The following is a 15728-nucleotide window of genomic DNA, read 5'->3' on the forward strand; positions in this document are numbered from 1 at the left end:
CTCTCTCTCCCCCTGTGTCTCTCTCCCTCCTCTTTTCCGTCCCCTCACTCTGCAGAGTGCAGCCAAACAGAAACTAGCCTCCTGCTCTACGCTGTCATCTCTGTGGAGCCAGGCAAATGTTGGCAAGTGCTGCGGACGCACAAGTGTAATATTCATCAGGAAGGGTGTAAGCGTGTGGAGGAGTGGAGGAGTGGAGTAAAGAGGAGAGGAGAGGCACACTGTCCCTGTACTTCACCTCGTTGCTTTTACTGCAGCATCTGTACGCTTCCTCATGGATTTCTGGAGTAAAAAAGTCTGGGGAACTATTTCACAGGTCGCCCTGATAATTTTCTGCTCATTCGTGGCAGCAGGAACTGGTGAGTAAGAGAGTTTTGTTTTTAGGTTACAGTGGGGGACAGATGTGAGGTTGTGGATCTGATGCTGAGTTCACATCTGTCGAACATGTTCAACAAAGTGTTGCTATTGGGGTTAATGCACAAATTTTCACTATTTGTACAAACGTTTACTAGTGTACATCATAAATGAACAATTCCAGCTAAATATTATCTTTAAAAGGTACCCTATACTTTAGAATAACTCATATCAATGGACAGATGTGTTAATGTATTCTCTTATTCATTCTATGCACAGATGTCCAGGCACAGTTCTTCATTGGCACAATGGGAATCTGTGTAGAAAGCATTAAAAACTTTAATCTCAGGGAATAGAAAAGTTTCCCTTTAATAAGGCACACAACCCAAAATTGCTCCACTGGAGCTGCACAGGCTGCAGAAGTCTATGGATGCACTTCGAAGTTGGAATGTAGAAATGCAAAGAAGCAAATTGGGTTTTCTCTGCTGTTGCTTTGTCCTTTTGTCAGCAGGATTGCATGTCACTACAGGACAGATTTTTATTAAACTTGTTTGCTATTTGGTGTCGATAATTCTAACTAACTTTGCAAAGGCTTGGTGGTGATTATGCACAGGGTGAAATATCAGCTGTTGTTGTAAAATCTTAATTACTTGTTCATTAGCAAGTTGTGGTTAAAATATTGAGACTGAGCCACATGCATATTATATAAGTCCATTAAAGCTGCTGCTCACTGTTAATTGCAATGTCAACAGAGCTATGCTGTTACATTGGACCTGTTTATATGAGCCAAACAGTTGTATAACAGTGACAATACTGAAATGAATGAAGCCAGCACCAGCAGGTAAATATTTATGTATCTAAAATGTGTTCTCAGTCAACATGCCTTGGCCAATAAGATTTCATAATATTTGACATTATTAAATACAACTAAAGATTCAGTGTGAGCACAATAAAGTTGGGGTTATAATCCTGCTGGCATAAAAAAAAAAAAGGCTGCTGGAGAGAGACACCTGGACATTTTGGGCGTCAAACAAAGGAGATAAAGGTTTTTTTTTCACCTTAAGAGAAAATTGTTTGGACCCAGCTCAATTAGAAACCATTACTTGAAGAAGAAAAGCATGTAGCTGTCTCTCTCAAATCAATAACAAGTCCTGGAGAAGCTTTTTTTACCCTCCTGAAAAGTGCAAACAAACAGTACATCACCCACTTAATAATCTCAGGTGCCCTCTCCTCCTCACATTTTATTTGACTTTGTGTTACTGCCGAGCCAGAGCCGCAGGCAAGGTCTGACTCCAACTATTTGTCAGAGTGAACAGAGGTGGTAAAACTGTCATGAGAGGGCAGATGTTTCAGATTCTGCAGATGGTCACAGTGACCCTGCCCAGCATTAAAACAGTGAGAGGCAAATTGAGGGGAAGCAGTGGCCAGAGGGAGCCTTCTGTGACATGATGATTGAGCCCTATGATGGCTGACAGGCCGTTATGAGCAGCCTTATTATATTCATTAAAAATCCTTGAGATGGGAAAACGAAGAAATAATAATAATGGAAGTGATGGAAGATTTGTCCATTACTTTAACAATGGGCTAATCTACACCTCACTGGGATCCAATATTAACGTTTAGTATCAATGTTGGGTTCATAAGGGACCAGAACCAAATTTGACTTTCATGAAGGAGACTGGAGTATACATTTTAATTTTTAATTTGTAAGAATACTTATCTGGGTCTTATCTGAACATTCACCATTCTGTGGTTGTCGTCATTTTGTAAGAAAATTCACCACTGGATTAAAAAAAAGAGTCCAATTGCTCCTAATAATCATTACTGAGTCAAGACCTTCACAATTGCTTGATAGTGGAGGATGATGATCTACAAAATACAGAAGAGACAGGCTGACAGCTTTCATAGAAGTACATAAATTGGCTTTAGAGACACAAACTCTACTTTTGTTTTAACTTAAGTCTTTACTACATTTTCAGAGATGTTGTTTTTCGGTGTATATAAAGTATAGCTTATGGCAACTTTGGCCCACATATTTCGATTTTTTACTAACTCTTTTCTGATAGAGGAATCACATGAGAGACCGCTACACACATCATATATGAGCTGACATTCAACAGAAACATCTGGAGTGGAAGCAATATATCACAAAGCAAAGCTGTGTGCCATTAAAAATGCAGGGTGGAGGATGGCTGAGGATTGGCAGCATCATGACATTTCAAAATGCTTGGCACTTGTATTTCAAGCCAGACATCTAGTCACTTCACAAAGCAATCACAAGCCATTTGAGACGATCAACAACTTGCTGCAGCAGATGTTGATACCTCTGCAACAGAAAGGTTAGATACTAACAGGATGTGGATGGAAATGTCTATAATCTGAAGACTATGAATCTAATATGGAATCTGTTAGTACAAATAAACGACCGGCCCCTAGCACAGCACAGACTCCTTCACAGACTTTGACATGTGTATGACCACTTACCTCCTCTGTAAACATTATGCCGGTAAATATCTAGTGTTTCACGGCCGATGATGATGCTCGTTAGTGTACGTACTAGCACGCCAGCGAGAGTGAGCAAAAAGTTACTGGTGCAGTTCGCCTAACAGCGGCGTCACTACAAACGCAGTATTTTTGAAAGTTACATATAGCTCCTTTAAAATGTATAAAAAGTTATAATTAACTTCCTCCACAGGCTTATTTACACTACACCTATTTTTAAGGCGTTTTTAATTTGCAATTACAAATTGTGTGAACCTTGTAAGTCCAGCTGTGGATATATGGCCAGTATCTCCTTAAAGTGTATGCACAAGGCTCCCTCAAATACGCAGTAAGTTGAAACTGTCCTCGCTGCTGACATACAGAATGTGCCTCTGCGGAGGAAAAAGTACGCTCGTGGGCAGCTGTCAGAGAAAATTCAAACACAATATTTGACACACAAAAGAGGCACAGGAGACTTTCGTTCTGTGTGTGTGTGTGTGTGTGTGTGTGTGTGTGTGTGTGTGTGTGTGTGTGTGTGTGTGTGTGTGTGTGTGTGTGTGTCCATCGCTCTTTAAAAATATCTTCAGTGTGGTTGCATAAGACCTCCTTGGAATTGTTATCTTTCCTCTCAGCTGATTCAGAGTCAGTGGAGTTTGCGCTGTAATGACAGATTATACCTCTGCTCTCTGAACCTGTGTGCCGGTGCACATGTATCAGTTTAAGGGTTAGTGTGTGAGGGTGCATGCTGAGATAAGAAACAAATAACCACATGTGATGAGAGCAAGGGAATACTGAGCAGCACCATGGTCTGTGTTTGCACCAAATGCCTACAAATGTGGCTGGTGTGCGTATGTGTGCTCATGTTGTGTTCAGATAACGACTGACTCACCAGTCACAGTCACTGGTCTCAGAGGACAGGATCTCAATTTAAAACCATTGTGTCAGTGGATGCTGCTTCTAAAGAGAGACGACAGAGGAAGTGTTGTTTGTCTTCTGTCAGGTCACAGTCAGCTGTTTTGTCCCAAAGCTGTATGAAGGTAAGAGGTGCAGACGCCGAAGAAAGATTCTGGTGTGTTTTAGTTATTTATAGAAGACTAAAAATAACATGTGAATGTTTTTTTTCTCTCTCAAAGAATGATATTATACTTTTAATGAGCTAATGAGACTCATGTAAGGCCTCGGAGCTGCATCGTACAAACACGTGATGTCAGGCAGGAAAGATACCAGATACATCCATCTACTTATATTATTTCATTTAAAGCTAAATGATAGGACACATGTTGTTGTTGTTTTTTTACATATAACCCAACTTCAAAAATACCACACTATTCCTTTAAGGCTGCTGATAATGAGTGGAAACAATGGACGGACATTGTATTTGTGTTGTCAGGTGTTTCTTCGTTGGTGCGACAGTTATTTCATTTTTCTTTGTATAAATGATCAATCATTGCACACTGTTCATGAATAAATAAAACAAATGAAACAAATAAATGAAAAAAAAGGATTGCAAATATGACAGCATAGAAAAACATACACCTCTGCAATATTACTGAACATTTGACGGTACTGTACAACCAAATGAATGACACTGAAATAAAAAGACGTTAAAAAGAAGATAAAAAAGTATCAGTATTTTATTTCACAGTCAAAATGAATGAAAATTTGTTTACAAGTTCAGCTATTGATGTTAAAATCAGAATCGGGATAGTCTTTGCACTTAGTCATTAACAGTGCAATTTGTAGGCTAAGCAACCAGCGAGCACCTACCATACACCCCCACACTGTAATATAGTATATATTAAAGAAAGAAAACCTCAAATCAGATCAAATTGTGACCTTCAAATTCAAATTCGGATTTGAAATGGTAAATGGACTTGAGTTTGTAAAGCGCTTTTCTAGTCTTCTGGCTACTCAAAACGCTTTTTACACCACAGGTCACACCTACCCATTCACACACTGATGGCACAGGTTGCTACATGTATGCAAAGAATCTATCATTTTTAACTCATCCCATTACTACATTAATACGCCACTGACCAAGCAGAAGGAGCAACACTTTAAGTGTCTGTCCAAGGATACAACAGGCATGTAGTGTGGGAGATGAGGATCGAAACCCCCGACCTTCTGGTTGAGAGACGACCTACTCCACCAACTGAGCCCCAGTCGCCGCTGTATGTGACAGGATTAGAATTATAAATTGACTGAGAAAGTTAAATCATGAAGTCAATCCTTGTCAGAAAACTCATAGCTTTAAATACATTTGCTAATTAAAATAGAAAGAGATTAAAAAAAACATTTCTCTCTCGTTTTGTTTTCATGTTTGGTTGCCTGTTTTTTTTTTTCTTGATTTTCTTGCTTTGAAATTTGCATAGAATTTGTGGATTTGTGGTGTATGTTAAAATAAAAAAACACAATAAAAAAAAGCATAATCAAGTTGTATTTTTGAAATAGAACATGAGATCATGTTTTTGCTGTGTAAGTGATTATTTGAATCCCATATCAAAGTTAAACTATTGGAAGTCTTGGTAATTGTCCCATGACTTGGAAAAAGTATTTAACTCCCTTTTAACTCACCAGAGAGTATTTCAAGACTTCATGCTCACAAGTTAGTGGACAGGACAAAAACCACATCCACAGAAGCCACAGTGGGAGCAGAGCTCTCTTCTTCAAGTGAGTAAAGAGAGTAGCTTGTTATGCTTCAACAGTTCTTGAGCGAATCTCGGAATCCCCACCAGCTCCAGCAGTGCTGTTCTGCAGTTGTGTGGTCCATGCTCAGTGTGGAGAGGGCTGAATCAATTAATTATCACTTCATTACCCTCATTTCCTTTTGATTACCTTTAGCATGCAGTCTTGTTCAAATCAGCTTGCATAAAATAGGAGACTCTGGGGGAATATTGGGAGTGTGAGATTATGAATGTGTAAAACAAAACAGTTTTAAAGTCATCAAGATTATAACATCACAGAGAACAGACATCCAAATATGAGGGCAAGTTTAACTATCTTCATATCTGCTTAAAATATTCTTAATTCAGTTTTCCGTTCCCTACATTAACACACACAGACTTTAAAGTGCAGGAATAATTTGTGGTGTAACATATTCTCACCGAAAAATACTTTTATATTGAGTGGATGTAGATTTCTATCATATATGTGATATTCCTTTGGATTTGATCTCCAATGACATCATTAACAACCTCATCTGACTTTCTCAGAATTTCTACCTAGCATGTTTTGTTTTGGTGCATAAACTGATATTAATGATGATGCAACTTTGCCTTGGAGGATGATGCCAACAAAAAACTGTCATTTTATTTTTGCATTGCTCTAATTTAAGGAGGGAATAGATGAGGATTAAAAAAATAAAATAAAATCTCTTCCGAAGACTGGAGCTTCAACTCTTTTGGTCTACTTTGGAGTTTGTGGGTTTGAGATAGGCGTGAGAGATAGTTGTGAAAGAGAGTGGTTAGAGAAATTGTTGTAGTCAAAGCGTTCGAAAGTTATTTGGTCTTGTTTGTTTGTTGTTTTGTCCGTGTTGTTCTGTGTTATCCTTTTCTGTATTCTAATACAGAAACAGGTTTATCATGGACTTCATGGAGGGAAGTAGAGGAGTCTACAAGTCGATCAGGGTGCTGTTTGACACATCGATATATGAACGCGCCAAACAGATCTGTTGGCACATTCAATCCTTTAAAGTGAAGGTTGCAGTGGTGGCTGAACTGTTAAACCTTCAACAGAAGAAGCAGCTTCCATCTGAGCTTACTGTTGAAGACATGACTGACCTGCTGCTGGAAGAGAGTAAAAAGTCCCTGAGGGTGCAGCTCTGGGAGTTTGAGATGGATGACTTTGACGAAGAGGAGGTGAAGCCTCTTCTCAAGCTGGTGTGGGAGGTCAACACCAGCATGTAGAGGAGAGATGTCGGGTTTCAAGCAAAAAGACTGCTTGACTCTCCAGAGGACATTCCTCCCTCCTATAAACATCAGAAGATCCTCAGCCAGGCACACGAATATGCCAGGACGACATGCCCTCCCAGAAGCTCTCTGAAATGGCTGTAAGCGTCACCAAAGCTGTTCTGGATGGAGTCTCCACCACCTTAATGTCTACCACACACCATCAGGTCACCTATTCCCGATCAGAAAGAGAAGATATGGTCCTCTGTATTGAGGGAAGGGTCAGGAAGATGTATCCTCCAGATACTCTGAGGAGGAAGTTGAACAGCTTTGAAGCAGAGGTGTTGAAAGGCATCACAAGTGTTGCAGTGGAACACATCTGTGTGCTATTTGAGCCTCAGACTCACTCTGACATACCTGCTGACGAACTTCCAGCCATCACTGCTGTCCAGGGGTCATTGAATAGAAGCCAGGCTACACAAAGCCCAGCTCTGCCTGTAACCCTGCTTTCTGTAGCTAATGTCACAGCTTGAGTCTTGGAGGGTAAGGTAATGGATGCATTGCCCTTCCATCCTCTTTTTTGACTCTTCTGGATAAAACTGCTTTCCCTCTGAGCAATGCTGAACTTCCTGGCATCATCAGCATGGATGAACAATCACAACAGACAATGCCTTGTCCTGAACCAGAGCCTGCAAAGGTGCAACCTCAATCACTTCATGTTACCATGCCCCCTGAAGTATTTGTTAATGCTTCAGTCCTGGGTAGTGAGGTTGTTAATGAGCAGCCCAACTTTCTCTGATTCTCTACCACTTCCTTCAGCCAAAGCAGATGAACCTTCTGCCTTCAGTCAGGCCTTTGAAGAAGAGCCTCGACTCAGCCAGGAATCAAACTCCACTGAGACACTGTTGCCACTACCTCCTGATCCTCCAGCTGAACCTCCAGTTATGATTTCAGTCCTGTGGTGTGAGGTTAATGATAAGCAGCCAAGCCAAGATCAAGAACCTGCTGTGGTGCAAGCTCCAGCGCTTATTGTAGATGATACTGATGAACTCTGCGTAATTGCTGAGGCAAAACTACAAGATCCTTTACCAGATAAGGAGCCATACTGTGCTGCTGGGAAGTGGTCCCAACTACCTCCTCCTGACACCAAACCAGATGAACCCCCAGTCAAGGTTTCAGTGCTGTGGGTTCAGGTTTGGAAAAAGCAGCCTATCCAAGAAGCAGTTTGCCTGCCCTGCCACCTAATGTAACCGATGCTGATGCTGACAAAACCTCTGCTGTCACCCAGACTACACAAGAAGAGCCTCCACCAGAGTCTGCTGAGGTACAAACTCAATCACGGCATGTAACCCCACCAGATGAACCTCCAGTATATATGGTGTCAGTCCTGGGGGGTGAGGTGATAAATAAGCAGCTCAGCAGAAGACCATCTGATCCTTCAGGTAAGACGACCTTTAAAAAAAACATGTGTCATACAAAATGCAGCTTTGTATAAGATGACACAGATACGCAGATATTTGGTCAGCAAATGTCAGGGACACACTTGCTGTAAATGAGGTTGAGCAGGTGGGAGAGCGTAGTTAATTTTGATATTTAAGGTGACTTGATTGATTTATGACGTCAACTCGTGCAGTGAGCAACATGAAAGTAAACACTCCACCTTAAAATGTCTGGTCGCTGTCAAATAGCTGCCATAAACTGTAAGATAGCGGCACAGTGAATTTTCTCTAATCTATTCTAACAGTGGAGGTCAACATATAGGAACATGACTGCAACTTGAATGACTTTGTGGCTTATTTTAAGTCATTTTCTTCAGATACAACTCTCTTTCAATCCTGGATTTCTCAATAATGCAGGTCGGCAGTCGATTTTACGTCATGTCCACGTTTGGTTCCTGTGCTTCTGTTAGTGTATGAGCAACTGCAACGTGCCCAAGCCCACCTCTTCAAAAACCGTGCCAGGGCCAAGGAAGTGAAGAAACCTTCAAATGGATCTGTAATGTTGTGAAAGGTATAATAAACTTCAGGACACAAACATTAAATTCTAATGAATTTGAAATTTGAATAGTTTATCGACAACCACGGAAACAGCAGCCGGCGTTTTTTGCGAATGGGAATGATCTCTGTATCATTCTCAGATTTAATCTCAGAGCCAGTGTCAGATGAAGTCTCGAGAGACCAGGAGACATCACTTTCCGTATCCGAACCTGTGCCTCCATCAGACTCTGCCTCATCAAGGTTATGGAGCATGGCTAAAGCCTCTGTGGCAGTCATCCTCCTCCTTTCTGACATTTTGTTTTATTCTGTTCTAAATCAGATCCTAATTTACTCTATTCTGCCTTTTCAATGTTGATTAATTCAAATGTATGTCTTCTATTATTTCTATATGGTTTTAGGCGGTTAAGCTTTCTTTCTTCCTTGGCTCAAGCGTTATGAACAATAGTTGCTAGGTAACAGCGATGCACATCTTCAAGAGCGGGAAAAAGTAGCAAATACTGAAATGATACACTGGCTATAATGCATGCAGTCAATATGACCGCTATGGACTTTCAAGGTAGAAATACTCAAAACTCTTTTGTGTTTTTGATAAAATAACAATGCTAGAATAAAATATAGACACATTTAGGAAAAGTCATGGTCCTGTAGTTACATAGGTTTTATTTTCAGTAAGTTATTACATTGCAAAATTAAAAAACAGTCAAAAGGACTGCCTTGGTCGTTCTAGTGTTAATAATGATGAAAGGTTAGTGTTTGGTTCATCACACTGGGTTAGCTATTTGTGGACGTGTTGAAGTTCAGTAAAATTGTCCTGACCTGTTTTAAAAATGATGAGTGAAGATGAGAGTGAGCCTGTGTAACCAGTTAAATTCTGAAAATCCTTTTGGTTAAAACTTTGGACTGGGGAGCCTTATGCATTATTTTAATGACCTAAGAGGTCATATTTAAAACGGGGTTGTACAGAATACAGTAAACAACATGTTTAAAATGCAGGCAGAGGTAGAATATAAGCTGGGCTTTTAGTTGTTCATCTTCTGAACATTGTAGTTATATGGCAGACTTATGTTAATAGCTGCTTCCTGAAGGTGCATTTGGATTCTATTCCCTTGACCTTGTTACATTTTACATTAAGTTCTTAGAAAAGTGTTAGGGGCAATATAATAAATAAGTATCTTTCCTTTTAGTTCCGGACCTGTAGTTCTTTGATTTGATTTGATAAATATAAATTCAGGGAATGGAGCTATAAGAAATGTCTTGATCATTTTGTCCATTTTGCCATTAGATGTTTGTTCACATATAAGTCTGTTTGATGTTTCGGCCTGTCTGAAGGAAATGTTATCGTCCAGTGTTTTACTCAAGGTGGGCTAAGGTCATGTCTCTTTAATATATCATGAGATAACCTTTGTTGTTTATTTGGCACTTTGAAAATAAGTCGGCTGATGCCTCCACAAAGGATGAAGGGGATCTAATTAGTGTGTTTGTGGCGTACTTACTTCATGTCCTCTGTGTCCTTTAAGATTCATGAGACTCTGGAGTTTGTGACTGTGGATATGTTAAAAGTGAGAGGAAGCTGAGGAGAAACCCTCGCTCATATTTCTTCTTTAGTGTCATTTATGAGAATGTGCGTTCAGAGAAATGGAACTATGAATGCGATCTGATGAAGTCAAGGCTACATAATAGCAGTGGCAGCCATCAGGTGTAACGTTGTGTCCATCAGTTTGGAATCTAGATTTATTTACCCAGGGACAAGTGGTTAAGTGATCAAACTGAGACGGGCAGTTCATCCATCTGAGTTTGAGACACATTGATATTTGCTGAAGGCTGATTCCCACTAGAGCTCTGACTCCCTAAACACACACCCATTCATCAAACAGCACTGTCATCACCTCAGAGGACTTGTAGTTGGTCCAACACTGGTGTCAAACTGACTGTAGGTGGAGGAGCGAGTACTAACTGCATTTCACCAAGAAAGGATTCAAATAGTGGAAAGGTTTTTGAGCATGCAGTAGAAGTTCTACAAGGCACAGAAAATGTTATGTGATAAAAGAGCCGACATATAGCTATTGGACTCGTCATAATTACTTATTATTCATTGGCCCTCAATTGAAAGAAGAAAACATGATTAGGAGAGATCTGCTGGAGCAGCAGCATTACAGCTGCAGACAGGAATAGACTCAACAAACTGGTGAAGGCCAGCTCTGTTCTGGGCTGCCCCCTTGACCCTGTGGAGGTGGTGGGAGACGATGCTTCCTCTGTCAGTGTCATGCAGAATGATTTAATTCATCTTTTCAAAATGATCCACATAGTCACAATGGTGCTTTCTTTTAACATATCTTTTCACAGGCAAATATGAAACACAACAGGTAAGTACAATAAAATTAAATTATCAACAGTGCTGAAAATACAAACAAAAATATCTTGTATTTCACTTTGTTTCATATTTCTTTCCCTTATTTCTCGTTCTTCTGTTAAACAATCCTAACAAACAAATATATGCTAATGCATATGCTATGCAAGTACGTGCTCACTGACACGATTAAACATGAATATTCTCAAACACTCATTCTTAATCTTCACACACACCCGGACATACACACGCGCTCATGCCAACACTGACCTTGTGTGGTGATGTGTGGACGACAGACAACACGGCGCTAACCTAGCTTAGTGTCTCACTGAACTTTCATAAAATGTAAATACAACGTTTTAAACATCAAACTCTCTGTAAGTTCCTAACAACGAACACGAAAACATCTCTAGAAACATACTTTGTAAATAAACACAGACATTTATTATCTTTTTACCTGAAAAAGGGTAAAATGAATAAATGGACTCAAGACACGATGCTTCCTCTGTCAGCGTCATGCAGGATAGGGCATCGCGGCTGAGCGCTCCCCCTTCCGGCCTCGGCAGGCATAACTAATCAATCACATGCATTATCTCTTGATAAACATTACAGGTAGGTGACAGATTCATAACTCTTGGCAAACACATCTGTATATTTCTAAGGTTTTAAACAAAAAACTTGTTTTTAAAGTGTTTTAAATCCTTCAGACTGAATCTGTTTTTAACACTGATATCTTTCACACATTTTTAACGTTAAATGAACTTTTACAATTGTTTTATGCGGTGTGGGAAGGATATATATGGCAGGTCCTTCCTTTCTGCTGCAAGCCTCCTAGGAGATCACAAAACACACACAAGCCGGACACAAGTCACTCCTCTGTCTCATGCAATAATTTTACATTACGATATTTACCATATACTACTACCTGATTCTATTTGCAATAATATGGAACCTACTTCGTGCAATAACATGTTCACTGAGTGCATCATAGTGTTTTTCTTATAACTGAATGTACAGACTACATTTGTTACTACTGCAGCTCTGTTTTTGGCTCCTATTTAATTGTGCATTGTGTGCACTGAGTGTTCTTTTTTTTTGGCTGTCCTTGCCCTTTGCTGCTGTAAGACTGTAAATTTCTCCGTTGACTGTTGAATTAAGGTTTATCTTTTCTTAAACTAAAGAAACATAGATCAAGCCAATCATGATAGGGATGAAATGGAAGATGGAGATGATGGACATGATGATGATCATGATGATGATAAAGATGGTGTTTATGGAGTAGATTGTTAAAATGATGAGATGGCGTTGATATAATTAATAGAGATTAAGGATATGGTGATAATGATGATGGGGTGGAAAAGAAAGAGCTGGATGAACATTAAAGCGGGAAAATAATAATGAGGAAATAGTGATTAACTGAATAGTAGAAGAAGACAATAGTGTAAAAGACAATAATTAGGATAGCGTTGATGAGCATGATGATGAAGACAATGATTTGTATGATTATGACTATGATGATAGCACTAATGATGATATTACAGTAATAGCAATATGATGTGTAAAGTGATGATTATTTCTATGGCAATGATGATTATGGCGCTGATGTTGGTCTTGATATGTACGGTGATGGTGTGTATGGTGATGATGGTGTGCATAGTGGTGATAATGATGGTGTGTATGGGGATGAAGGTGTGCATGGTGTGTATGGTGTGTATGGTGATAAGTGTGTATGGAGATAATGATGAAGGTGTGCATGGTGTGTATGGTGATGATGGTGTGTATGATGATGATGTGTATGGTGATGATGGTGTGTATGGTGATGATGTGTATGGTGATGATGGTGTGTATGGTGATGATGGTGTGTATGGTGATGATGTGTATGGTGATGATGGTGTGTATGGTGATGATGTGTATGGTGATGATGGTGTGTATGGTGATGATGTGTATGGTGATGATGGTGTGTATGGTGATGATGTGTATGGTGATGATGGTGTGTATGGTGATGATGGTGTGTATGGTGATGATGGTGTGTATGGTGATAAGTGTGTATGGTGATGATGGTCAGTATGGTGATAAGTGATGATAAGTGTGTATGGTGATGATGGTGTGTATGGTGATGATGTGTATGGTGATGATGGTGTGTATGGTGATGATGGTGTGTATGGTGATGATGGTGTGTATGGTGATGATGTGTATGGTGATGATGGTGTGTATGGTGATGATGTGTATGGTGATGATGGTGTGTATGGTGATAAGTGTGTATGGTGATGATGGTCAGTATGGTGATAAGTGATGATAAGTGTGTATGGTGATGATGGTGTGTATGGTGATAAGTGTGTATGGTGATGATGGTCAGTATGGTGATAAGTGATGATAAGTGTGTATGGTGATGATGGTGTGTATGGTGATAAGTGTGTATGGTGATGATGGTGTGTATGGTGATAAGTGTGTATGGTGATGATGGTCAGTATGGTGATAAGTGATGATGGTGTGTATGGTGATGATGTGTATGGTGATGATGGTGTGTATGGTGATGATGTGTATGGTGATGATGGTGTGTATGGTGATAAGTGTGTATGGTGATGATGGTCAGTATGGTGATAAGTGATGATAAGTGTGTATGGTGATGATGGTGTGTATGGTGATAAGTGTGTATGGTGATGATGGTCAGTATGGTGATAAGTGTGTATGGAGATGATGGTGTGTATGGTGATAAGTGTGTATGGTGATGATGGTCAGTATGGTGATAAGTGATGATAAGTGTGTATGGTGATGATGGTGTGTATGGTGATAAGTGTGTATGGAGATGATGGTGTGTATGGTGATAAGTGTGTATGGAGATGATGGTGTGTATGGTGATAAGTGTGTATGGTGATGATGGTCAGTATGGTGATAAGTGTGTATGGTGATGATGGTCAGTATGGTGATAAGTGTGTATGGTGATGATGGTCAGTATGGTGATAAGTGTGTATGGTGATGATGGTGTGTATGGTGATAAGTGTGTATGGTGATGATGGTCAGTATGGTGATAAGTGTGTATGGTGATGATGGTCAGTATGGTGATAAGTGTGTATGGTGATGATGGTGTGTATGGTGATAAGTGTGTATGGTGATGATGGTCAGTATGGTGATAAGTGTGTATGGAGATGATGGTCAGTATGGTGATAAAAGTGTGTGTGGTGATGATGGTCGGTATGGTGATGATGATGTGTATAGTGGTGATGATGTTGTGTATGGTGATAATGATGATGTATGCTGATAAAAGTGTGTATGGTGATGATGGTGTTGAACGTTCACCTCATGTTTATGGTAGTTTGATTCATGGTCTGATATAGAACATCATGCCCGCTGCTGCCAGAAGAACCAATTGACTTAGAAAACATTTGGGTAATTAGCCTAACTCATAAGTGGTTCGTTTTTTCTTTCTTTTTTTCATTTATCATCACTTTAATTATTTCAAATGAATACCAAATGTTTGTCACACGGAGGAGGAAACAGCGGGGATCAAAACAATTTCATAGCTCCCCCAGACATAGTAGCCAATCACTTACTGAAATAACTTGTCACCACATGTTCCTCTCCGATATGGCAATGTGAGAAATAAATGTCTGTCATAAACATTCTTCATCTCATTCATGAGGAACAACGGGTGCATCTAATGTGTTGAGTAATGACAGAAAATCCTAATTGTAAAGAAAAGGAATATCATGGAAAATGTTAAAAAGGATTTTTCTTCCCCTTAATTCTATGTTTCCCACAAATCAAAGGGTACATTTAGAAAAAAGGTGACTGAGTAATTGCATCCAATGAGCTCTACAGAGAAAGAGTACTTTTAAATATGTATAAGCAAATATTTGCATATTTGTGGAAATGTTATGCTGAGCTAAAACATATCAATTACAGAGTGGTTCTTTTATACAGCTCACACATTGGTCATGATGGTATTAACTAAATGAGTTTCATGACCAATGAAAATAATTATCATCGCTGTTATTGGTCCATTTATTAATCATTGATTTACTTGAAATTATTCAGTGTCCATTTCAATACCTTGATTGCAAACCAAGATTGTATTCATTAAACAAATTATGTAATTTGTTTAAAGTTGGATATCACTGAAGCATTTTTTTTCATGGACTGGAGACAGTCGGGTTAATTCTAAGAGTCTGCCCTTTCAAACAGAAAGCCTGGGTTGAGTTCCTAGTGTCAGCAAGCCTCTTTTAAAATCTGCTTGTGTGTGACACTGAATGCCTGCCAACCCCAGAAGTGCTGATCAGTATAGCTTAGCTTGCGCACTGATCCACCTGTGTGAATTAATTCCTCAGAAATCAAGTGTTGTTAACTATCAGAGCAGAACTTTTCAACAGGTGATTATGTTTGTCACCCATGTGGGGCAGGGAACGTCCTGTAGGACTAAGCAAAACGGTGCCGCTGACAGAAGGACCCTGTGGAAAATGCTGGTGAGAGGTAGATCAGATGGAAGACTAGCATGAGATGCGTGAGAGCCATACACACAAAAAACCATACATACATACAGAATGACAGTGTAATTGGAAAAATAATACCAAATTTGTCATTGCAACTAAGATATCACATTTCTATCAATTGAAGTTACAGTACAACATACAGCATATGATAATGTTTTGATGGGCTAAGGCTTAAGCA

The 15728-nt window shown here is 39.6% G+C and overlaps 1 protein-coding gene across 1 annotated transcript in view; it reads left to right on the forward strand.

Moving 5' to 3' along the window:
• The first annotated feature begins 57 nt into the window (after positions 1-57).
• LOC109995838 (contactin-associated protein-like 4) overlaps positions 58-15728 on the forward strand; it is a 63125-nt gene continuing 47454 nt past the window's right edge. The window contains exon 1 of the mRNA XM_065959811.1: positions 58-356. Coding sequence (XP_065815883.1) covers positions 272-356 — 85 coding nt within the window. The 5' untranslated portion in view covers positions 58-271. The remainder of the gene's footprint in view (positions 357-15728) is intronic.

Source organism: Labrus bergylta, chromosome 10 (genome assembly GCF_963930695.1).
Source record: "Labrus bergylta chromosome 10, fLabBer1.1, whole genome shotgun sequence".
Lineage (NCBI taxonomy): Eukaryota > Metazoa > Chordata > Actinopteri > Labriformes > Labridae > Labrus > Labrus bergylta.